General features: G+C 42.3%; 1 protein-coding gene across 3 annotated transcripts; it reads left to right on the top strand.

Annotated features, from left to right (window-relative positions):
• Positions 1-930: 930 nt before the first annotated feature.
• On the top strand, positions 931-15,070 carry LOC116801570 (nuclear pore complex protein DDB_G0274915). 3 transcript variants are annotated; one of them, XM_032722001.1, is made up of 5 exons: positions 948-984; positions 1,039-1,595; positions 6,650-6,871; positions 11,354-13,100; positions 13,485-15,070. In XM_032722001.1, the coding sequence occupies exons 3-5, from the start codon at positions 6,827-6,829 to the stop codon at positions 14,252-14,254; spliced, it is 2,562 nt and encodes an 853-aa protein (XP_032577892.1). In that variant the 5' UTR covers positions 948-984; positions 1,039-1,595; positions 6,650-6,826; the 3' UTR covers positions 14,255-15,070. The 3 variants fall into 3 exon arrangements, with proteins under 3 accessions (XP_032577890.1, XP_032577891.1, XP_032577892.1); XM_032721999.1 differs by having other exon boundaries at positions 931-1,595; XM_032722000.1 differs by having other exon boundaries at positions 931-1,580.
• The last annotated feature ends 5,950 nt before the right edge of the window (positions 15,071-21,020 follow it).

Raw genomic sequence — 21,020 nt, forward strand, 5'->3', positions numbered from 1 at the left:
CCCGATTGTTAGCAAATATGTTGTGGTTTACTTGGAAATATCGCATTTTGTACCGCTTAACATGTAAATATTATTGTAAATTAATATGGGATATTAAATAAACATTTCATATTTAGTAAAACAAATGCCAAATTTAGTTCAACTATCAAAGGTAGATGGGGATTTGTATACTATTATTTTTTGTCTTATCAATTTCCATTTAAACGTTCTATAATTCTATAATTTTTATAATTTCTACATGCTGAGTATTTCATTTCTAAAGTTCACTTCAGACTTTTCACCTTGGCTTGCTATAGAAAAAAATATTTTTTTTGATTCAAAATAGCTTAACATGTATTACTTTTGTAATTGTTAAAATAAATATTGGTGACCAAATCTGTTTCGCATTGGTTTATGTCTTTGCTAACATATCATAGACACTTTTTACATTTTACTTTTCATGTAAAACTCTAAGCTTCGATCATGTTGAAGTAATTTAAATTATTAATAAGTAATTATTTCAATGAGGTAAATAAAAATATACGAAAATATTAATATTTTTTGGTCCATATTTCCATAGTTTATTCTTTTGGAATATAGATATAAAATAATTTTACCACTTCCTAGGCTTAGAATTGAACTTTGGTCAAGTGTCCACGCGACTTGACTTCAAGCCATCGTCAAATGTGCGAATCTTGGCGAGCACAAACTGATCGAGAGAGCCTGACTTTGGGGCGCGATTTGTTTGCTGCCGGATTTATGTTTGTACTTGCGCTTTTTGCTTCGCCTTTCGTGTTTTTGGTTTTTGCCTTGGCACTTGGCTGAGTTCTGTTGTGAATGTGGCTTAAACCTGGTGTTTGAGCCAAGTCGTACGCGACCGCTCTCGGAGCTTTTCAGCCTGGCTTCTTGGGCGACTTATCAGTTTCTGATCGCTGTGGGAATTCAGTTAATTGTGGACGCTGTAGCCAAACGGACGCATTCGCGGCGCTCGAGAGACTTTCCGAGGTTTTCCTGAATAAAATCACTACGTGTTTCTGGTCGTGAAAGTATCTTTTTCAGTTAGGCAGTGCACTCTGCAGTGGCCCCACCCTTCTCCCCTATTTCTGCAGCCTCGACAAGGAGCCTTTTCAAGTCAAAACAGAAACGCGAGCAACACAGCTGAAAACCTATTTAAGGACCGTTCCAAAAACCAAGGATACATTTCAAAGACCTCTTTCGACCAAGTCAGTTAAATACAGAGTTTTCAGAGTGTGTGTCTGTGTGCGTGTGTTCCAGTGTGTGTCTTTCAAGTGTGTGCCTTAATCCATTCAATGTAATTAAGCCCGAATCAAAACAAAAAAGTAAATTAAGTCCGCGAAACGAGCAAATACAAATACTTTTGAAAGAGCCATAAACAAATCGCAGTCTGCGAAATCCGTTCAAAGCTCGCGCCAATATTGCTCCAATTTGAGAAAACGGCTTAGCAACAATTGCATTGAACAGTCGAACACAAAAACTGAAGCCTAAAACAGCAACAACCACCCGTAAATATAGAAAGCTTAACAATCAAATCCAACAACAACGACAACGAGGGATTAAAGTCACTAACAACTATAAATGTGGTGGGTGCATTATTGGTAAGCTCGGCGGGTTTGGTAAAAAGTAACGGTTAATAATATGCCACACGGTAAAAAAAAAGTGACGAGCATTACGGATTTGCAATAATGTGTATTTAGATTTTACGCCACCAAAAATGTGACTTTTGGAGCAACGACAAAATAATATTTACACTGTAATCATTTAAAATATTTATTAAGGCACATCAAAATGTTTTATTATATCTAAAACTAAAAGAAAACTGCTGTAGATTTTGTTTTTCAATTTTTGGAATATAATTTTCGTAATATTATTAATAGTTTGTTAAGAGAATAATTAAAATTTTAGCAGTTGGTATCTGAAATAACATCTTTTTATTACTGCTACGAGAATTTTGTCTGTGCAGGAACAAAATCGCAAAGTGTATATATAGATCGCTATACTGCCAAATGGATAAAATTGGCCAAATCCAAAGAGTTTTTATGCGCAAACGCGTTTTTTATGTTTTTAGGATTTTCCTCCCGCTTTTTGCGAATTTTTTTTTGGTTGGTTTTCGTTTGTTTTGCACTCGGTTTGTTACTCAAATTTTTTGTTGCTGAGTTTTAATTTTTGTTACAGTTTTTTCTGCATTTTGGTAGATTTTTTTTTTGCTTGGTCGGCTGCCTTGCTCAACGAGCGGCTTTGTTATTGTTTTTGTTTTCGGTTTGGCCACAAAGTGGATTTGTCTTCATGCCATGGAAATCTGGCGGAAAGGCGGAGGGCGGTGGGCGGTGCCGGTTGGGAGATATGTCGGCCAGTCGCCTCAAGGTCACGGATGAAAGTCTATCGGTGTGAGTCAGTCAATTGGCATGCAAGTGCATTAGTGTTTGGGTTTTGAAATCACCAAAAAACGACTGAGAGACCGAATGAAAGAGCATTTGTTTCTTTTGTCCGGCTCGAATTTGAATTCTCGATTTTTGATGGACGGGCGTGGATTAAGGCATTAATTTATTTCTCAGGCAGATTCATATCACAAACGAGACTTTAATGGTCCCCAACATATGTATGTATGTATGTAGCTCATTATTTTAGACGCCCTGCTTATTCCGAACTTACCGAAATAATTAACGGTTCGCTTGTAATTGGGCGTTGATTTAGTGACCCACTGTCCCAGCTGGCATTCAGATACAAAGTCCGAAAAAAACAGAAATAAATCGCCGTGGAGTGAATTAATTTCAGATTTGTCAGATTGAAAGTACGCTGCCAGCTGAATGCCAAGGAAAAGCTTGAATATCCATCCAAGGGCAGTAATTGTGTGCAATGGATTGATTGAAGGAAAATTTATGGCAGCAATTTAGCGGCATAATTTACGGTCTTATTTTCAATGGACCCAGCGCTGAAACAATACAATTCGATCGAGATTATGATTGAATTTGTATTCAATTAATGGAGTCATAACAGGGAGAACACGGCTGTAATCCAACCAGCCATTCCAACTGCCAAATTGCTTCAAATTAGAACACATTCGACAAACGTGGTGTTTGGATTAATAACTCAACCAAATGACCGCATAAACATAAGAGCTAAATCTTGATTTATTTTATTGGCCATACGTGTAATGAATCGATCAATTTTATAGCAAATTTATACATACTATTTATTCAAAGCCTTGGTTTTCAACTGGCAAAGTTCATTTAGATAATAAATCAATGGAGAAAATGCTACTGCTGTGTAATATTTAACTTTGAATACTTTTTGCTTCCTGTATGAATTCAAAGAAAACTAAACTCCTGGCGATCATTTAATGACTCCATCAAGTTTTTGTGTTATTATTTGTAATAACCGAGCGAAGTACTTGCAGTCGCCATTAAGTAAACACTGATGTCATTACGCTAAGTTTTCGTAGCCTTAGCTCGACCCTTAATCAATCAGATAGTCATATCGATAATGTCTATAATCTAATGGCCCCCACATTCTGAGCCAGATTGCAAAAGTGGACGCGTTGCCAAACCGTTCAACATTTTTTCAAGAAAATTATTATTAAGAGCGTAATTGCACCGCAAACTGCCTGCAGTAGTCGCTGAGCTTTGGCCAAAACAATTAAAGGCTGCAATAAGTTAAATTAACAAATTATATGCTGCGGCTGAGTAAAACGAAACCAGCGGCAAAAACGCTGACAAAACGCCTCAAAGTCAAACAAACAGGTTGGGATTGCACTGTTTTGGCCACATTTTCAGTTTTGGTCACAACAATGCGATGACAAATGGCCAAAAGGAGTGCGGCGTGTGGAGTGCAATAAACTCTTAGAAATTCCATGGAAACATAAACACAAACATAAACGCTCCAATTAGAGCTCTCTCGAATGTCTTTTGTGACTTTGGCAGAGTTTTGGGCTTTGCATTGACTTTGTGATTGTTTTTTATAGCCTTGAAGAGGGTTGTTTTAATCGTGCCACCATGGGTTTTTTTTTAATTAAATAGTTTATTTAAATGTTCTGACTTTGGTATGTTCTTTCCCAAAGTTTCGCATTTTTCTCAATCTTTTTCCAGACAAATTGCAGACTTGCAAATGGGGAAATATATTAATGCTGTTGATAATATTGCGCATACGACGTGTGGCCTCTCCCTTCTTTTGCCTTTCGGCTTTGAGCCTGTCCGTCCCTCAACTCAACGGAATACAACTCAAGCCAACCGAACTGAACTCGAATCAACTCCACTTCGATTGTTAATGAATTGCAACCGTGGTTGCGAATGTTTGACAATTTGTCACAGGGTCCAACACTTGTCTCGTCCCCGTCTGAATCTCAATCTGTTTCTGGATCTGAATCGGAATCTGAATCTGAATCGGAGTGAATTGCGGGTGCGGGCCACGTTTGTCCATTTGTTACACATTTTCATTTTATTTCGCCTTTTGTTTGTTTTGTGTCATTTGTACGACTATGTATTGTGTGTGTACTTAGTGGCAATTTATTTGCCATTACCTTTTGCCCGCAGTGTTCACTTCTGGTTTTAAATCAAGTTTATTAACCGGAATCTGTCAGTCGCCCATTGTCCAACGTCCTCACCTCGCCGCTCTGCGATCTGCCACTTCCCCGGGCTCTCGTTTTCAGGGCGTATCCATAACTATCGATTAGCATTCTAATTTATATACTAACTGCCCGAGAGTGCGAGTGTGGCACAAATTTAATAACGCCAATGGCCATTCACGAGTGCGATTATTCCATTAAGATTTCAAGACCAAGCTGCGGTTGCTGCACTACCAAAGAAGGCAGATCGATAATTGCAGAGAATAAATTGATGCAGGATTACTTAGACACATTTGATTTACAACTAATGACATCAGTTTGATTGTTCTGCAAAGTTTATAATGGTGTGAACATAACTCCATTTCTCTATCATCTTCACAAGGCAGTCCATGAGTGCGAATCTATCAGTAATATATATATTTTTTTAAAGATCTTCCAAGTGACCAACAACTAGTTCCAAAAACTTGTTCCTATCTAAATATATTATTACCAAGAATAAACTTAATTGCGGTTATATTTTATAGGCAAAGAGTATTCCAAGTTCATTGATTTCCCATATTCCCCTGCAGTGGTTTTTGGCCTTAACCCAAGTGGTCGTCAGAGATACATGCTCCCAGCAAAAGCCAGAACTAGAACATATAGCGATTCCGATTCCTATGACAAGTGGGTGCAGCTTTAGTTATAGTAGTTATAGACTAGTTGCAATTTAGAGACGCTAAATTGCGGATAATGAATGTGTGAACAAAACGGCGGACGTCAGAACTTTTACTTTCCTACGGGCTTTACAACTGACTTGAAAGACCAAGGAACTTACAGAGTAACCTAATGATGAACATCTGCCAACAGGGCAGCTAAAAAAAAGACAGACAATAAAAGAAATTAAGATGACGTCAGACAGAAGGCAACGAATAGAGCAGAACCGAACCGAACAGAATGAAATATAATGGATGCCGGCTTAAATGGGATGTTCTGGCATTTCCATATGACTTTGGCTAATTAATGACCCCTCACTTGGCTAAGAACGAAACTTTGAAACTTTCGTTTTTAATGAGATGCCTGAACGCCATAAACATATTTGTTTTCCCCGCAGAATTCCTCAGTAATTAAATGCTGTCTGGTAAAAAAAACTAACTTTAAATGAGTAATTATATGGCCTGCGAAGAAGGCTTGATAAGAATTAGAACTGGTTTTCGCCTGTGTCTGTCTTTCTCTGTCTTTCTTTCGGCATTTGTCTAGCCTTAGTTTTTTGCCAAAAGAAATATGATTTTTTATGAATTTGACTTTGGCTGGCGTTTAATTACATGGTCTCCGAGTGGCGGAAATGCCTGAGAACGGTTAATTAAATTATGCCTGGCCAAATCAAACTCATCGCCGTGGATTTCAGCCATCGATTGCAGCAGCTCCAGCCAAATCTCGGTACCTACTTCAATGGCATGCCAATTGCTGGCAACAAAAAGCTATCAAAATACCTTGCCATTAATTATAAATATGTTGAAACTGCAACAGACGACTGAGCATCTGTCTGGGCTATGGATTTTCGGTTTTGGGCTTGGCTTTTGGCTCTCGACTCCGCTTATTTTGTTTCTGGCCAGACTCTGCAACTTTTTGGACGCTTCTTGAAGTTGCCAGTTGTTAGTTTGTGTGGCCAGCCTGCTGCCAATACAAGTTCAATGATTCTTATACACCCAAAAAAAAACTCAAGCCCTAAAAAGTCTTTGAACTTGGTAAGTAAACAAAGAAGCAGAAGGTGGGTAAGGTGAGTGTCTATTAATAGTTACTAAAAAAATTTAAAAAAATATATTTTCGTGCATTTTAAATCGTAATCGCTAAGTGCATTGAACTAACTGCAGAATCCGCCGAGACTCTTGGAATTAGCTGCAAGTGCTTGCGACTCTCGGCGATTTCTGGTGTGAAATGCACCTTGACATTTGGCTAGGATTTTTCCCATGGCTTATCGATTGAACGCAATGAATTTGTTCTCGTCGCTCGATTTGTTATACGTTTGCCAAGTATTTTTAATGGGATATAATTTTGTTGCCTTGTTTACTACCTCTCTGGCTAATTACCACTTTTTGTCCTCCCTAATTGCAGCCATTAACCAAATCCCCAGAGACAGTGGCCAGAATGATCGCAGAGCAGCTGGTGGTCAAAAGAGGCCCCATGATTCACTGAGGAGCCCCAGGAAAGCGATCCCCATTAAGCACCGAGAACAAAAGAAGCATTAAGCGCTTGATTAACTGGTGGACAGGTGGACTAACCTAAAGCGGAATGGCACACTTTTGCTGGCTTCTTAAATTCGGTCTCTTGCTGCTGGTAAGTGTCGCATTAAGTTGGTTATTCACTTCTTTATGGCCAGGTGCTCGCAGAATTCCAGGGAACTTGCTCAGATTTGGTCAAAGAAACGCTTAAGTTCAAGGCTAAGATTTGGCCATCTTAGCTACCAAACAAAACTAGTTTACACTCCATTCCAAGCACTTCCAAAAGTGGTTAGTAATTGTCTTTATGGTATGTAATTCCGAAATAGTTTGGGTGCTGTTAAAGAAAACGCACTTAAATATATCTGGCATTAGCTGCTAGAAGCTGTGATAAATCGAAAAAAGCATTTCAAAAGCAAACAATAAACTGATTTTCATTTCAACACAGCCGAAAGCAATCAATCAATTTATCTGATCTTCAACTTGGAAAGTTTCGTCCTCCATCCCCACGACTTCGATTTAACAATCCAACGAAACTGATTCAAATGGCATCGTTCGGAAACTTTAAACTCCAATTGAGACCTCATCTTTATGGCCAGCAATTCCCATGCACAAAAATGCAATTGCCAAATGCACTCACATGGGGTGCACCATTAGCTTGGCCAATGCGTTTTGAAAAATGGTTTAATGGTGCGATCGCACTACATTTGTTTGCCGACGTCGGTTTTATTAGCCCAAATCATCCATAATTCTGTTGGCTGCTTGGCCAGCAAATGCATTTGGAATTAATTTTTACCACACACTCGCTTTTCTGTCTGGCCGGCTCTTTATTGACTGCTCATTAGACAGACCAAGTTGATTGTGAGTAATGTGGAGCGGAGTAAGCCAAACTGAAGCCGAGTAAACTAAATAATTGCACGCGATTTAACTGCAGTCGGTAACCACTGTACTCAGAGAAAAGATGGCAATTAAATATATTTTATGTGATAAATAATTAAGTAGATCTGCATATGTGTAATTCCTACAACGATTGCAGGTGTACTTAAGATAATGGTATTTTAATTATTTTTGCTTAAATTTTATTTCGAGTTGTTTATCTAATACTTATTGCATAATAATATATTCCTTTTTAGTTAACAGTTATGAACGGTTATTACCTAATTAGGGACTTAACACAACGACCTTTACGTTTATTACTTGGAAATACTTTTAAATTATATTTGCAATTAAATTTCATCTTGACTGTTTCATTTGCGAAGTGAGAACTGCCCGATAAAATTAATTACACATTTTTTGCGAGTGTTTGCTTGCAACTGACGTTTGGAGTGCCTCTGTTTTGTGGCTCCAACTTTTGCTCTGTTTGCGGCTAAAACCCAGGCTCTGTCTTTTGGCCATTCAAAGGCGATGACTACGGCAATTTGCAAATTATGCTCAGCGGGGCAGGGAGTGGTGCAGCATTGTCAGTGGTGCAACTACATTCTAAACTCGGATTTTCTAGGCGATTATAAGCCATTATTAACCCACCGAGGCACATCCGAGTCTTGGGTTACACGAGTATTCATCAAATAAACGGTTTTGTTTATGGCTCTGAGTGACTCCTAAACGATCTGGGGCCAGCATGGGTTAATTTCCCACACGAAATGTGTTTTTGGTCTGTGTCTCTGCAGTGTAATTAATAAATGTGTGTTATTGTGCCACAGCCCAAGTTGATAGCTGCAATTTGGATCGACTCGAATGCGAACTGGAGTCCGATTCTGATTCCGCCCCAACTTGTGGCATTGAGCGCGGCCCTAATGTGGGCTGCACTTGGCTGGGAGATCGATAGACCGATAATGGGAACACTCAGGAAAATAATGATTGAAATGCAAAATAAATCTTGATTAAATGGAGGTTTTGTGGTCCCCTCAGTTTTCTTTGTGCATAAACCTCCGCTGGCATTAGCTTGTAATATTGTGCACACAATGTGTTCCCCAGCTGACGACAGCGGGTGGTGGCTAAGACCGGCGAATGTCTGATGTCTGCTACCAGAGATTAGACTTTGGCCTGGCCAGTTTAGGCTGGGCTTGTGGGGAAAATAGACCCGCTGACACATTCACTTGGCCACCGACTGTTTTGGCTGCAAATTGCAACAGTGGCTGCTCCTTTGAAAACCGCCCACTTCTAGCACAAAATGCCCGCGGACACCACTCGAAACTGGCAGAAATGCCAGAAATGGGGGGTTACATGACTTTTTCCGCATTCGATACCGTAGTTCGTGGCCTGAGTCACTGGCCCCTCTCCAAATCCTGTTTACATAGCACCCAAGTATATATGGGCCCATATCAATCAAATTACTTCCGAAATTTGCATAACGCAAACATGAATTCAATCTGTCAACCCGTGGCGTTTGTGTAGTGTCAAGCGTAAAAACTGAAATCACGACGATTGTGGCTAATTAAAGCATCGGGTATCGAGTATTGGGTATCGAATGGCAGCATCAGCGGCACTTGAAAGCCAATCGAGTGGGCCAAATGATCCTAATAAAGAGAGCGCTCATTAAGGCGTGATTATTGCTTAATTGTTTGCTGGCTATTCACGCGCACACAAGGCGGATACGTGATATTCTGAAAGTTGACTTTTTTTGACACTTCCGCTAAGTTGACAGCCGTGAAAATTGTCGCCAAAACGCCACAATCGAATGATAAATGGTCCACTTCGGCAGGCAAAGTGCAAAAGAATGTCGAAACAGGATTAGCTACCTGATAAATCAATCAAGATTAATAATTGCTTATCACTTTTGCGCTGGTTGAAGGAACCCAAACCCATTACCCAATTCATTCATTAAACTGGAGCACGTCACTGACCAGGCGTTTTAAATAACCCCACAATGGAAAGGAATTCGCATTGTTCCAGTTGGCTTGGTATTTTTAGAACGTTTTTTTCTTTGTCTTCGGGCGAAACCAAATAGTTGGCCCTTTTGTAATTGTCACTCGGATAATTCGCTCCCTAGACCGTTGATTTAGTGTCAATGCTAACCGTCGCTTTTCCATTTTCCATTCAACGCCCGCGGTCGGTTACTTCTGCAATTTTAGACATAAAAGGCAAGGCGACCCGCCGGATGACTAACCGATCTGGAGATATAGTATTATAGTAACTGGTTGGTCAGTCAGTCGGTTGGTTAGGCTGCTTGGTTGGTGGGTAACTTTAGCACATGTGCGAAGGTGTTCGCTCAAATCTGCTCTAGAAAATGCTCGGCGACAGGCGCCCACTGCACTGCCGGATGTTGTTATTGTTCTTGCTCAGGGGAATAAATACACACGTTAGGGGAAAAAATGGATATACCTATAAGCAGATTGAATAATTATGCTATTATGTTCGCCACTGCGACCGATTTCCATTAATATTCGATTCAATTTTCGTTATTTTTCATTGTTTTCAATTTGCGCCTTTCGAATTCGCCTCAATGGATCAAAAGTGTTGGCTAGTAAATGATCTGTCTCGTTGCAATTAGCAATGCTAATACTTATGGCGATCGATAAATATCCATAAATATGTTTTATTAGCTCGCTTCGATCGGCGGGTCGTTTGGCAGGGCGAGTTCGTGCCCTAAGTCTTTTGTTTATGCGGTGGGTGTGTGTCCTGATAACAATTTATGGCCGATCTCTGGCCATGAATTTGCACTGGAGTGTTTTGAATAGTGTTATGCCAAAGATGTGGACGTAGATAACCAAGCTACTAAAGTAATTTAATGGTGCATTAAATGTAAATTGATGGTGTGTTGAATGGCAGGGAAAGGTGAAGAAAATGTAAGGGATTTTTAACAACATACTTTAGCCTCTGACCGTGTTTTTTTTTCCAAAATGTAAGTGTTAGTCATCGAAAGGGATAAAACCAAAATGCGACCTGATTCCCAGAAAAACTGGCCGCTCAGTTAGGTTATGAAATTGACTTCCTCAGCAGCAAACAAGTTTATAAGTCACAAGATGAGTCAATGAAATGCATGCAAATCGGTAGGAACATAAATATCTTAATGACACTGAGTGACACTTTGACCGGCATCGTTTAACTAGTGTTTCCATTTTCCACTCGAGCGATCTGCTGCCATTTGCCCATTGGACAATCAATAATCCACTGCTCGAACTGTTTACTGGTTCGATGGGTGTTTTCGCTACCTTACGCCACCCACTTGAGCACTTGCAACGCGGTTAATTATGCCACATTCGCCACTTGACTAGGGACTCCACAGTAACATGCGCCACTTCAAACGGAGCACCGCAGCATTCCTCTGATGTCTTAATAGACCAGCCGCATTATTATTCAAATGCCATTGAGCTAAAGTCCAGATCTCGGTCGTCCATTGCATGACTTTTGCATATTTGCTAGCGACGTGAAGACATAACTCAGCTTATGTGGATCGATACAAATGATATTTAAATTACGCAAATTTATAAATAGATCGCTGAGATAAGCTCAATATGTAGTCATTCCCCACTGCAATTGGATGAAATATGCTAAAGATTTCTTTTTGAATTACCCGTTTTCTAGTGTCGATGCTCTCACCACCGATTGCACTTAAGTAATGTCGAGCATAACTAACACTCCTTCATCTCTGACATTTCAGATGTTGTCCGGCTGCCGGACGCGCCCAGCCCCCTTTCCAGGTGGCAGACAGAGTGAGCTCATCGCGGGCAACGAGTTCCTCAAGCTGTTCCTCGATCATGATGACCAGCAACGAAGCCTCCACAGCGGTGAACAGGATTTTGGGGGCAGGGCAGAGTCACCATCGTCGTCTCCGCATCCCCACCACAGAGCAGCCACCGGAAGAAGCCTGGATCTCGGCAGGAACCGCTATAGGAACTCCCTGACATCCGGAAACTCCCAGACCGAGGAGCCATCCGACTCTAAGCAGGTGGTGAAGTTGGTAACCTCAGGCAGTAAAATAGTGTTCCTCGAAGATGTCCCTAATAAATTGAAAGGAAAGTCCAGCGGCGAGGTCAAAGTGGTGGCCGTTAGTGTGAGTTCCTCCAGCAAGAGAGGTCCTTCGAGGAGCAGTGTTTCTGGCGTCACAGGAACGGGTTCGGACTTTGTCAACCGCTCTCATAAAAGTGAACTTTCGATTGAGGAAACGGAGCCCAGATTGGCTGCGGATTCCATGGACAGCGATGTGGATTCCCTAAACAGTGCCTCCAATATACAAAGTGTACTGGCTGCTCCTTTGCTGGCGGCTTCCTCTACGCATTCCTTTTTAAAAAACCAAAGCGAAGTGACTGAAGAGGAAGCCGGCGTGGGAACCGCAGCTGGAGCAGGTTTACCCTTTCAAACGGTTATTTACCATGACACCAAACAGGGAAGAGGACCTCAGTCCAGGTCAATATCCTACAGTTCCATCTCCCAAAACGTGGAGGACCTGCAAACCTGGCAGCAGTCGAAAAGTGGCATTTTGGCGGAGGCCCAGAGAAATGTAAGTGAGAGCTTGAAACACGCGCACTCGTCTGAACCAGCCAAGTTCTACTCAGTACCATCGAAAATGTACAGTGTGCCTAGTAAGTTTTACTCCGAACCAGCTAGGGTGTATTCAGAACCCGCTAAAATGTATGGACAGCCGGAGAAGGTGTACTCAGAACCCTCGAAAGTCTACGGACAGCCCTCCAAGTTTTACTCGGAGCCAGCGAAAGTGTACTCGCAACCCTCGAAAGTTTATGGTGAACCGGCCAAGACATACTGGCCACAAACATTGACCACAACGGCCGCAACACCACTGGGTAGCACCACCTCGTCCTCCCCATCTTCCACCAGCACCTCCGAGAAACCACCACTGGCAGCCACCACCTTTGTGCCACTGCGATCCAGACCAAGACCCGCGATTGTCTCGCGCATCGCTTTTGGCGAGGCCCAGAGCACAAGCACCGCGACAGCAGCAACACCAAGCAGCACGGCAGCAGCAACACCAAGCAGCACGGCAGCAACATCCAGCGGCACGGCGGCAACAGTGGCCAGCAGGGTCACCACAGTGAAGCCTCCTAGAAGCAGCACCTCATCCAGCATCAGGCCAACCACTTGGCAGCACCATTATCACAGCTACAGCCACCAGCCCCAGCCGGCCCATCCAACTCGCAGAGTACTCTTCAATTTGGATAAATTGCCTTATGATTTATTGAATGCACCGCAGCCGCATCCATTGGAGCCAATTTTATCGAAGCACTCAAGTCCGAACCACTACCACCAGCAATATCAGCCGCAGCAGAAGCAGCCACATCTGCAGCAACACGAACCGCAACAGCCAAGTCCATGCTGGGAGCAACAACGTCAGCATTCATCACCGCCGCATCAACATTCTAATCAAAATGCCAAAGGATTGCCCAATAGAGGTGAGTCTGAATCTGGTTAAACAAATTACACTGTGCAGCAGGGCGAGTGTTGCAATGCATAAATTAAACAGATCAATTTTCTGGGCCCATCAGGTTTAATCGTATATCATTTATAACGACCTGCTTGGCTGGATGATTATGTTTCACTTAGGGAGTAGCTAGCCATTCGTTTGCAGAGTAAAGACAGCCGATATCGATTGGGGTTCTATTAAAGATCATTACTCATTATTCATTCGTGTAGCATTACTGGAGTAATTTTTAGGAAGTACTCCAACCAGTTGCCCAGTGTACTTATGACAGACAGCGACAACGCAACCACTTGAACCCCGGCCAACTAATCTTGAACTTATCAAACATCATCTTTTGTTGCATCTCGCCCCGCAGATCTAGTCAAGTGTGTTTCCAAATTCGCACACCAACATGGAGCAGCGGCGTCCGCGGTGGACCCATCGCCGCCATCATCTTCGGGGTCAGGCGGTGGCTATTCGTACAGCTCCAGCTCGTCATCCTCGTCCTCCTCATCCTCGGCCACCTCGTCCGCGAAGCAGCAGCCGCATCTGCAGCACCAGCAGATGCAGCACTTCACCACCGAGCGCCCCGAGCTCTACACTCCGACCTCCGAGCAGAATTACGAAATTGAGGAGTCCGTTAGTGTTATGACAAACGGACGAGCCCATGGACCGCAGGGCGGTGCAGGTGGTGGTGGTGTTGGTGGTGCAGGGAGTGCTGCTGCCGGCGGTGGGGCAGTGGGGCAAATCACAACGCCAGCCAGTCCAGTGTCCCAATCGAGCACCACCGCCAGCCCAAGTCGTGGCATCAACAGAGGACGTGGCTCGGTGGTTTACAATGCAAATGCCAACGATTACTCGGATGGCGACGACGATGGCGATGCGGACGGGGACGCGGGATCAGAGGGCCAGGGAGGCCCCGACGCGGCCTCCGATGACGAAGACAAAGTCGCCTACGTGGTCGAGGGACGCAACTACCGAAAGTACCGGGTCGAGGAGAAGACCGACGACGGCTTCATCGTCGGCGAGTACGGAGTGGTGGACCACAACGATGGAAACCTGTGGGGAGTGCGTTACACCGCCGACTCCACCATCAATCGCAGTCTGATACAGAAGGCGTTGCTCACGTTTCTGAAGCTCAAGTAGGGGCCAAATGGTCAGGCTCCACTCGGGAAAGCACTCGAAGTGGAGGGAGGAAAGTCGCCAGTATACAGGGAAATCTTTGGAAAGTACAGGGATGCTTGTGAAATTACTAATAAAGACAGACCGTTTTGGGACTTACATTTTTAATTATGAATGTATATTACTCATTTACAAGAAGGTCTAGATCGTTAAAAATATTGGAATAACTAGAAATATTAATAACTTGTTAAGTTAAGCGAGAACTAGCAAGCAATTATATGCTAAGAAACCTATCTGTCTGATTAAGTTTCACATTTTATAAGTTGTAAACGTAAATTTTAGTTATAGAACAAAAACACAGTTATATGGCGACTTTCCCAATTCATGTCGATGATTTCCCGAGTGTCAAAACACAAGAACCCCGCACTTCCCCACTGAAGAGACAGCTGCAAAGGCATTCACATGTGATCCAAGTCGTATTGTAGTTAGCTTAGGCAACCTAAACCTAGATAGATAAACCTAGATAGATGTACCCTAGAACTTAGCCACTAGTTGAGTTCCCACGAGATCAGTGTGTGTGTTTAGTCAGTAAACGAATTTTGTTTAATGTTTAGTTAATGTTTTAATTAATTTATTGTAGTTGTTGGTATTGTAATTGTAATCTCAAATCCGAGCCTAATTTATTCAGCCGACCAGCACACCCGAAATTGCGCAGAACTAGCAACTTGCCATACAATCCGAGCACCTACCAGCATTAAGAACGAGCGAAAAATATCCTAATTAGAGCATTAAGTGACTTGTGTAGTGAAATAAACTAAATTCCATTGAGACTAAACCGCAGTTGTGCATTACCCATTAATCTCGCAGCGGGCGGGGATCGCAACGGATGTGATTGGGAAACAGGTTGTCCTGGGGGCAGCAGCTCCTCCGATCCGCAAAGTAAATAGCCCCTTAAAATTGATTAAAAACATGCAGCCTGCGGCGCGGCGGAGGGAGTCGTTTTTCTGGACAATATCATTAAAATTTAATTGATATGAACAAGTGACAAAGCAGCAGCAGGACAGCTGACGCCAAGAATTCGCAGCTCACGGGGTAGTTTGCTTTTATGACTACACTGAGAGAAAAGGAGAGTGCGGTTCAACTAAGCCGAACTACATATTCTTCACAGTATTTTTCCCAGTTCAGGGATTAAGAAGATAAACAGTTCTGTTTTGGGATAATGATAATGCCCTGACAGCCAAAACCTGCTGGGCTATCAGTCTTCCGAGTGAAACGCGGAAGCAGAAAGACAGAGAAGCAGTGGCATCTCTGAAGCTCCGAGATCGGGGACAAGGAGCCAGTGACAAAGTCAAGGCGGCAGTTTAGGGTCCATATAGAGCCACATTTGGCCAATTAAGAGCAGCATTTCCATAAATGTCCAGCGGTTGTTTACTGATCTGCCCCAAGAAACCGAGCCCATGCGGCACTCAACGGGAAACCAAGTGGACGGAATCCAAGTGGATGTGAAGGTCGCTGAGCGACCTTGCTTGCGGTCGCCTTCTTTCCACCTTGGATGCCTCCATCCTCCGTCCTCGAACGAAGCTGCTTCTTAGGCGTTTGCGTGTCGTCATTTGGCTGGTTTTATTGCCCCTTGGGGACTGGATATTGGACTGCAGAGTGGCCGGTAAAATTTCCACTAATGATTGCATGCGCCAGTGCCAGGTTGCAGTTACAGCCTCAGATTCATTTTCAGTCCCTGCTATTTTTAGATATGTAAGACAATCGCAGTTCGGGCTTTGGTATGCTGTCTTATCGCAAACCGGCAATCACCCCGAGCTCGAGTTCGAGTCCCCCTGAGTGCGATTCTGACCCGGCTGCATCGGCGTCGCGATCTGCGTGAAGAAATACAGCACATGACCATAAAATCACGAAGGGAACGTGAGCATCCGGCACCGAGACTTAGAATACACTTGGAAATCAGGTACACCAAATGAAATCTTAACACTTATAAACTAATCGGCTATGTACGGATTAGTATAGTCTCAGGTCAACCAACAAGTAATCTAAGCTCTTCTTTATATTATAGATATATATGATTATAATTTAATGAAGTACTTAATGTTATTCCGTTGGTTTCCGTTTTTTAAAAGAATTACCATACCCCTATTCAAGGGTATGGAAAAAGAGAATGTGCCTGGGCAGTTGCAGATTTAATGCGAAATGCCAGAGAGGCAGAGACAAAAGTTTGTGGATGGGGCTTGGATGTGGATGTGGATGGGATGGGATGGAATGAGTTTGGAGCTGTAGATGGGGACCTGGCCGTGCCCTTTCTGCGGTCAGCTGCCTGATGGACATCTCCCGGGAGGAGGAGCTGGCTTTCGAGATTCGAGATGGGTCAGGAACTGGTTATACCGTTGCGCTTAAGTGCGGCAATTACCGGGCGATACAGTTCTCCGCGCCTTTTGCAGGAGTGAAAGAACTTAACTGAAGTGCAGTATGATGAATGCCGGCAAAACACGTTTCAGTTCCAACGGTGCACAGAAAACAGCGATCATTCCTTTTGATTTTAAAAGACCACATATATTTTTAGCATTATATGAAGATTGATTAGAAACCTATTTTTAGAGATAGCATCTTTAGATTATTACTATTTACTTCAGCTAAAGAAAACTAAGGCAGTGCACCAACGGGTTAAAGATTAAAATTAAAATTTATATGAGGAGTGTTTTCCATTACTGCATTGTTTTTTGTGTAGACTCTCGCCTTTAGGGGGCGTCAATAAATTTGAAAACTACATGAGCGCCGATCGCAATGACAGGTTGAACGGTGCCACGCCCCCCGCCCCCATGTCCTGGTTAGTGGCTTTTTAACGCGGAGGGCGTGGCGCCGCAATGGGCATTCTGACAGCTTTCGAGAAGGCTGTCCACCGGCTTCATTAAGCCCCCGATCTCGAGCTGCATCCGCATCCATGTGCACGCGAGATGACCAGCTTCCTTTTACTTTTGCCTTGAGCAGCTGGCAAATTGCTCGCCCATTGATCTGGCTTACAAGAATCGGCACTTTTCGCCTAGCCAGCGAGTCCTGTTAATTATTTCGGTCCCATGGAACCACGGCCACTTAATGAAGTCGCCCCCATGCAGGTGAGCTCGGTGAACAGGCATGTTTTCACAATTTACGAACCATTTTATTCAATATACGAGTCGAGTGGGGATGGCTGATCGATCGCGGCTCGGAAATTTATGACATGGCATTATAATTGACCGATTTGTCATTATAATTAGCGTGTACACAGCCCAGACAGCGCAGAGCGGCGATCCTAATTTATGCATATTGGGTGGATTATTTTCAGAGAGGACAACGTGGTGATAAAACACGAAACATTGTTGCAACGAGCGGAAGATGTACTTCAGTAAATCACTTTTTTATTACAAGCTATTAATATTCATTCAATGAAGAATGCGCGGACGATAAAATAGTAAAGATAAAACAACTAGATGAAAAAGATCAAGTATCAGTTTACTTTTCAAAGCTTGATCATTTAAATAAATAAGTAAGATGTACATCTATCTCTGCGTTCTATAATACTAGTAATTAAGACCGGTCTAACTATGCATTTATCTGTATATATAATTATATATAATACATATATGTATGACTATATAGACCATAAAAGTAAAAATAATACATATTTATCTCCTTGTATGGTATTTACTTCTCATGTCGATTTATACGTTAATTTTACACGATTTGTGTCAAAACTTGTAGCTGTATTGAAATCAAGTATGCCTAAAAGCATACTAGTTTTTAAATTAACATGTCTTACAGTTGATATTCATCATATTGGGGATGATTTTATTTAAATGAAATTTACATTAGTTTTTTGCTTTTTAGTATTGTTTTAAAGCAATTAATTAAGGTAATCCCTTATGAAATATTCGTTTTAAAGGCAAGAAATGTAGTTCCTTTCTTATAAATTCCCAACCACTTGAAGATATTTTGAATCAAAGAAAGTATTTAAACAGAACCAGGCCAAGCAAAACGCCCACAAAAAGTGCAACACCGGAAAGGAAGATTAAAATTACCAAAAGTCATGAATCAAGCTGAGAAGTTAATTCAACAAAAAATCGAGAGGGACGGTCAGATGTTCAGACAATGAAGAATGCAAATCATTGCACTGCCGTGTCCTGTGAATCCTGCAAGTCCTGCAGACTGCAATCGATTTGGAGCACAACTAATTGTCCGCCGGCAATTAGCAGGAAAAGTATTCCTCCGCATTCAACACTTTACTAATCTGCAAGTGTCAAGCGGCCGCAAATGATGGCGATGACAAAAGGAGTTGACAGGCAGGACATTCGGGGCAGGAGTGCAGGACTACAGGCACGGGTGCGGGTTCCGGAGGGTTGAAGTGTGCGTTCCGGGTAAAAAAGGATCGAGGCAGCCGCACTGGCAGCATCGACCTCGAAATTCCTCCGAACTGCTGGGGTTGCTTTTTTGCCACACTCAAGAAAGGCGGCCTGAAATTTGCACTTCATTTTGGCATCAGACTGGCTGCAAATTAAAATTATTGTTCAATGATAAAAATTAAAAGTGTAAGAATTCGTTTTAAACATGTACTTTCCATCACTAAATGGGTTTCAGTGTGAAAAAATTCTGAAAAGTGATGGAGAGGTTTTTGTAGTTTGTTTATGAGCATCCTTTTTTTGAGTGCACTGACTCAGACTTAAAAGGAAGAATGTAGACTCAGACGACAACAGGTCTCGTCAACGAGGCACAAAGGATGGAGCGGCCTCTACCTTTTCGCATAATGAAATTCAAGTACCGCTCGGTGCTCCTTTAACGTTTGATATCAAAGGACATTCGATCGGGCATGCAACATGCGCTCTTTGTCCCGCCGTTGTTGTCAGTTTTACTCAAGCGTTTCTCGTATTTATGCCAAAGATTACATGTTGATCTCGCATATCTTTCATCTTGACGGACTGGGCTTCTTTATTCGAGCTCCGATCCTGGAATCCTGTGCGTGCTTCCCACGTCGCTGACACTCGATACTCGCTGGCAGGCAAAATCAAAATGCCGTCAGTCAGTAGCCCAGTCATGATCGTGCATTAATTGGTAGACAAATCACAAAACAAATTATCCTACATCGTTCGAGAAGTGAATTTAAAGTGTAGTTTGTCGACTGGATGATACCCAATACCGTAGCTTGACTTTATTCCTCTTTATTTCTACACTTTATTTGGAATAGCCAAAGCAACCCATTCGTTCTTACAGGGTATTATTATGAAACTTTCACATTTATTCATGGAGAAAGAATCATCTATCTTCCATGGAAATCTCCCTTCGCTGAATACTCACCCGCTTCTCTGGTAGTCCATTGTGGACCACATTTCTCCAGCTCCAACTCCACCTTCCAAAGATTCTATCCAATCGATAAGCTATGCCCAGAATGGCCCCTTTTCAGCTACCTCCAGTTAGCGATTTGATGAGGGTTTCCATGGATTTCCCTGCTCCTGGATAGATAATAATTTCATGACTGAAACAAAGAGCATATTGCGCATGCTAGATTGATCGCCCACTTGTTTGCAATCTAAAAAAAGGCCAAGGAAATTGAAATCCTTTCTTGTGCATTCTTCCACTCATTTTGGCTAACCCTTTTCTGCTCAGTTCGTGGAAGTTAGTTGCTCAAGATTCGCCATTTATTCAATGCCCATATTTTTTGTGAAAAATGTAGAGTTTAAAATTTCCCGCATCAATGGTGAATGGATTGTTATGTTTCGTTGTAAAATCTTAGGGCATCAGGTGCCATGAGGTGCATTGTGCGTAATAATAGACCCCGAATTGCCAGCGTTCTGTGTTCAATTTCAATCAGCCGTGGATCCTTGAGTGGGAGCTTACAACTCTCTTCCCACGAAACAGAAAAAAGACGATGATGTTTGTAATTCTATTATGACTGTGGAGCCAAGTGCTAGTTGAAAGGTTGAAGGTTAATGATCCCTTCAGAGCAACGAACTCGCTTAATTGCATAGAATGTAAAGGATGGGGATAAATGGAAATTTGAAAGGAATGAAGGGGTCCTGGGAGCAGTATTGAGAATATTGAGTATATTCTCAAACGTATTTGCAGTTTAAAAACACAAAATTGGTGATACATTTTTCGAAGAGCCAATGAGGTAAGATACAAGGGAGTTTGTATCATAGTTTGCATTTCCTGTTTACTCAGATAATTTTGAAAGCAAGCCTCCTTTGGGCTGTCTAATAAAATCAAAGAGATCTACCGCTCCTAACGCAACTATCTGCCAAGATCTGTGAACACATTTAGCCGGAAAAGCGGGACAAATTCGGTAAGAATTCGTAGATTTTCTATCTCCTGTGGAAAAAGCGAAAACATAAACACATTTTACTCGCAAATTGTTGCAAGAAATGTGTAAAATTTCTCGGCATATCGGGGAATGAAATCGGAAACTTGTGCCAACAGTCTCGGGCGTGAGAAATGTAACGCAGATATTAGACTACTCTCTATCTGCAATAATCTGCGTATGACATAATCTTAGGACTTAAAGATGCAAACGAGACGTGGCCTGGTTTCTGGCCCTCTAAATCTTTTCAAAAACAAAGGGCCAGCGGCAAACAGGACATCCTACTTAACAGCAGCGAGCTGGTATTCAATTGTAAAAAAGGCAAACAAAAAGTCCTTAAGTTATGTTGGCTGGCAAATGTTGAGCGCGAAACAAAGAGGCTCCTCTTTGCGAGGACCACAAAAGGTCCTGAAATTCAGACTCAAAACTAAGGTAATGGCACTTATACAAGGTCCAACT

Source organism: Drosophila sechellia, chromosome 3R, assembly GCF_004382195.2.
Source record: "Drosophila sechellia strain sech25 chromosome 3R, ASM438219v1, whole genome shotgun sequence".
NCBI classification, from domain to species: Eukaryota; Metazoa; Arthropoda; class Insecta; order Diptera; family Drosophilidae; genus Drosophila; species Drosophila sechellia.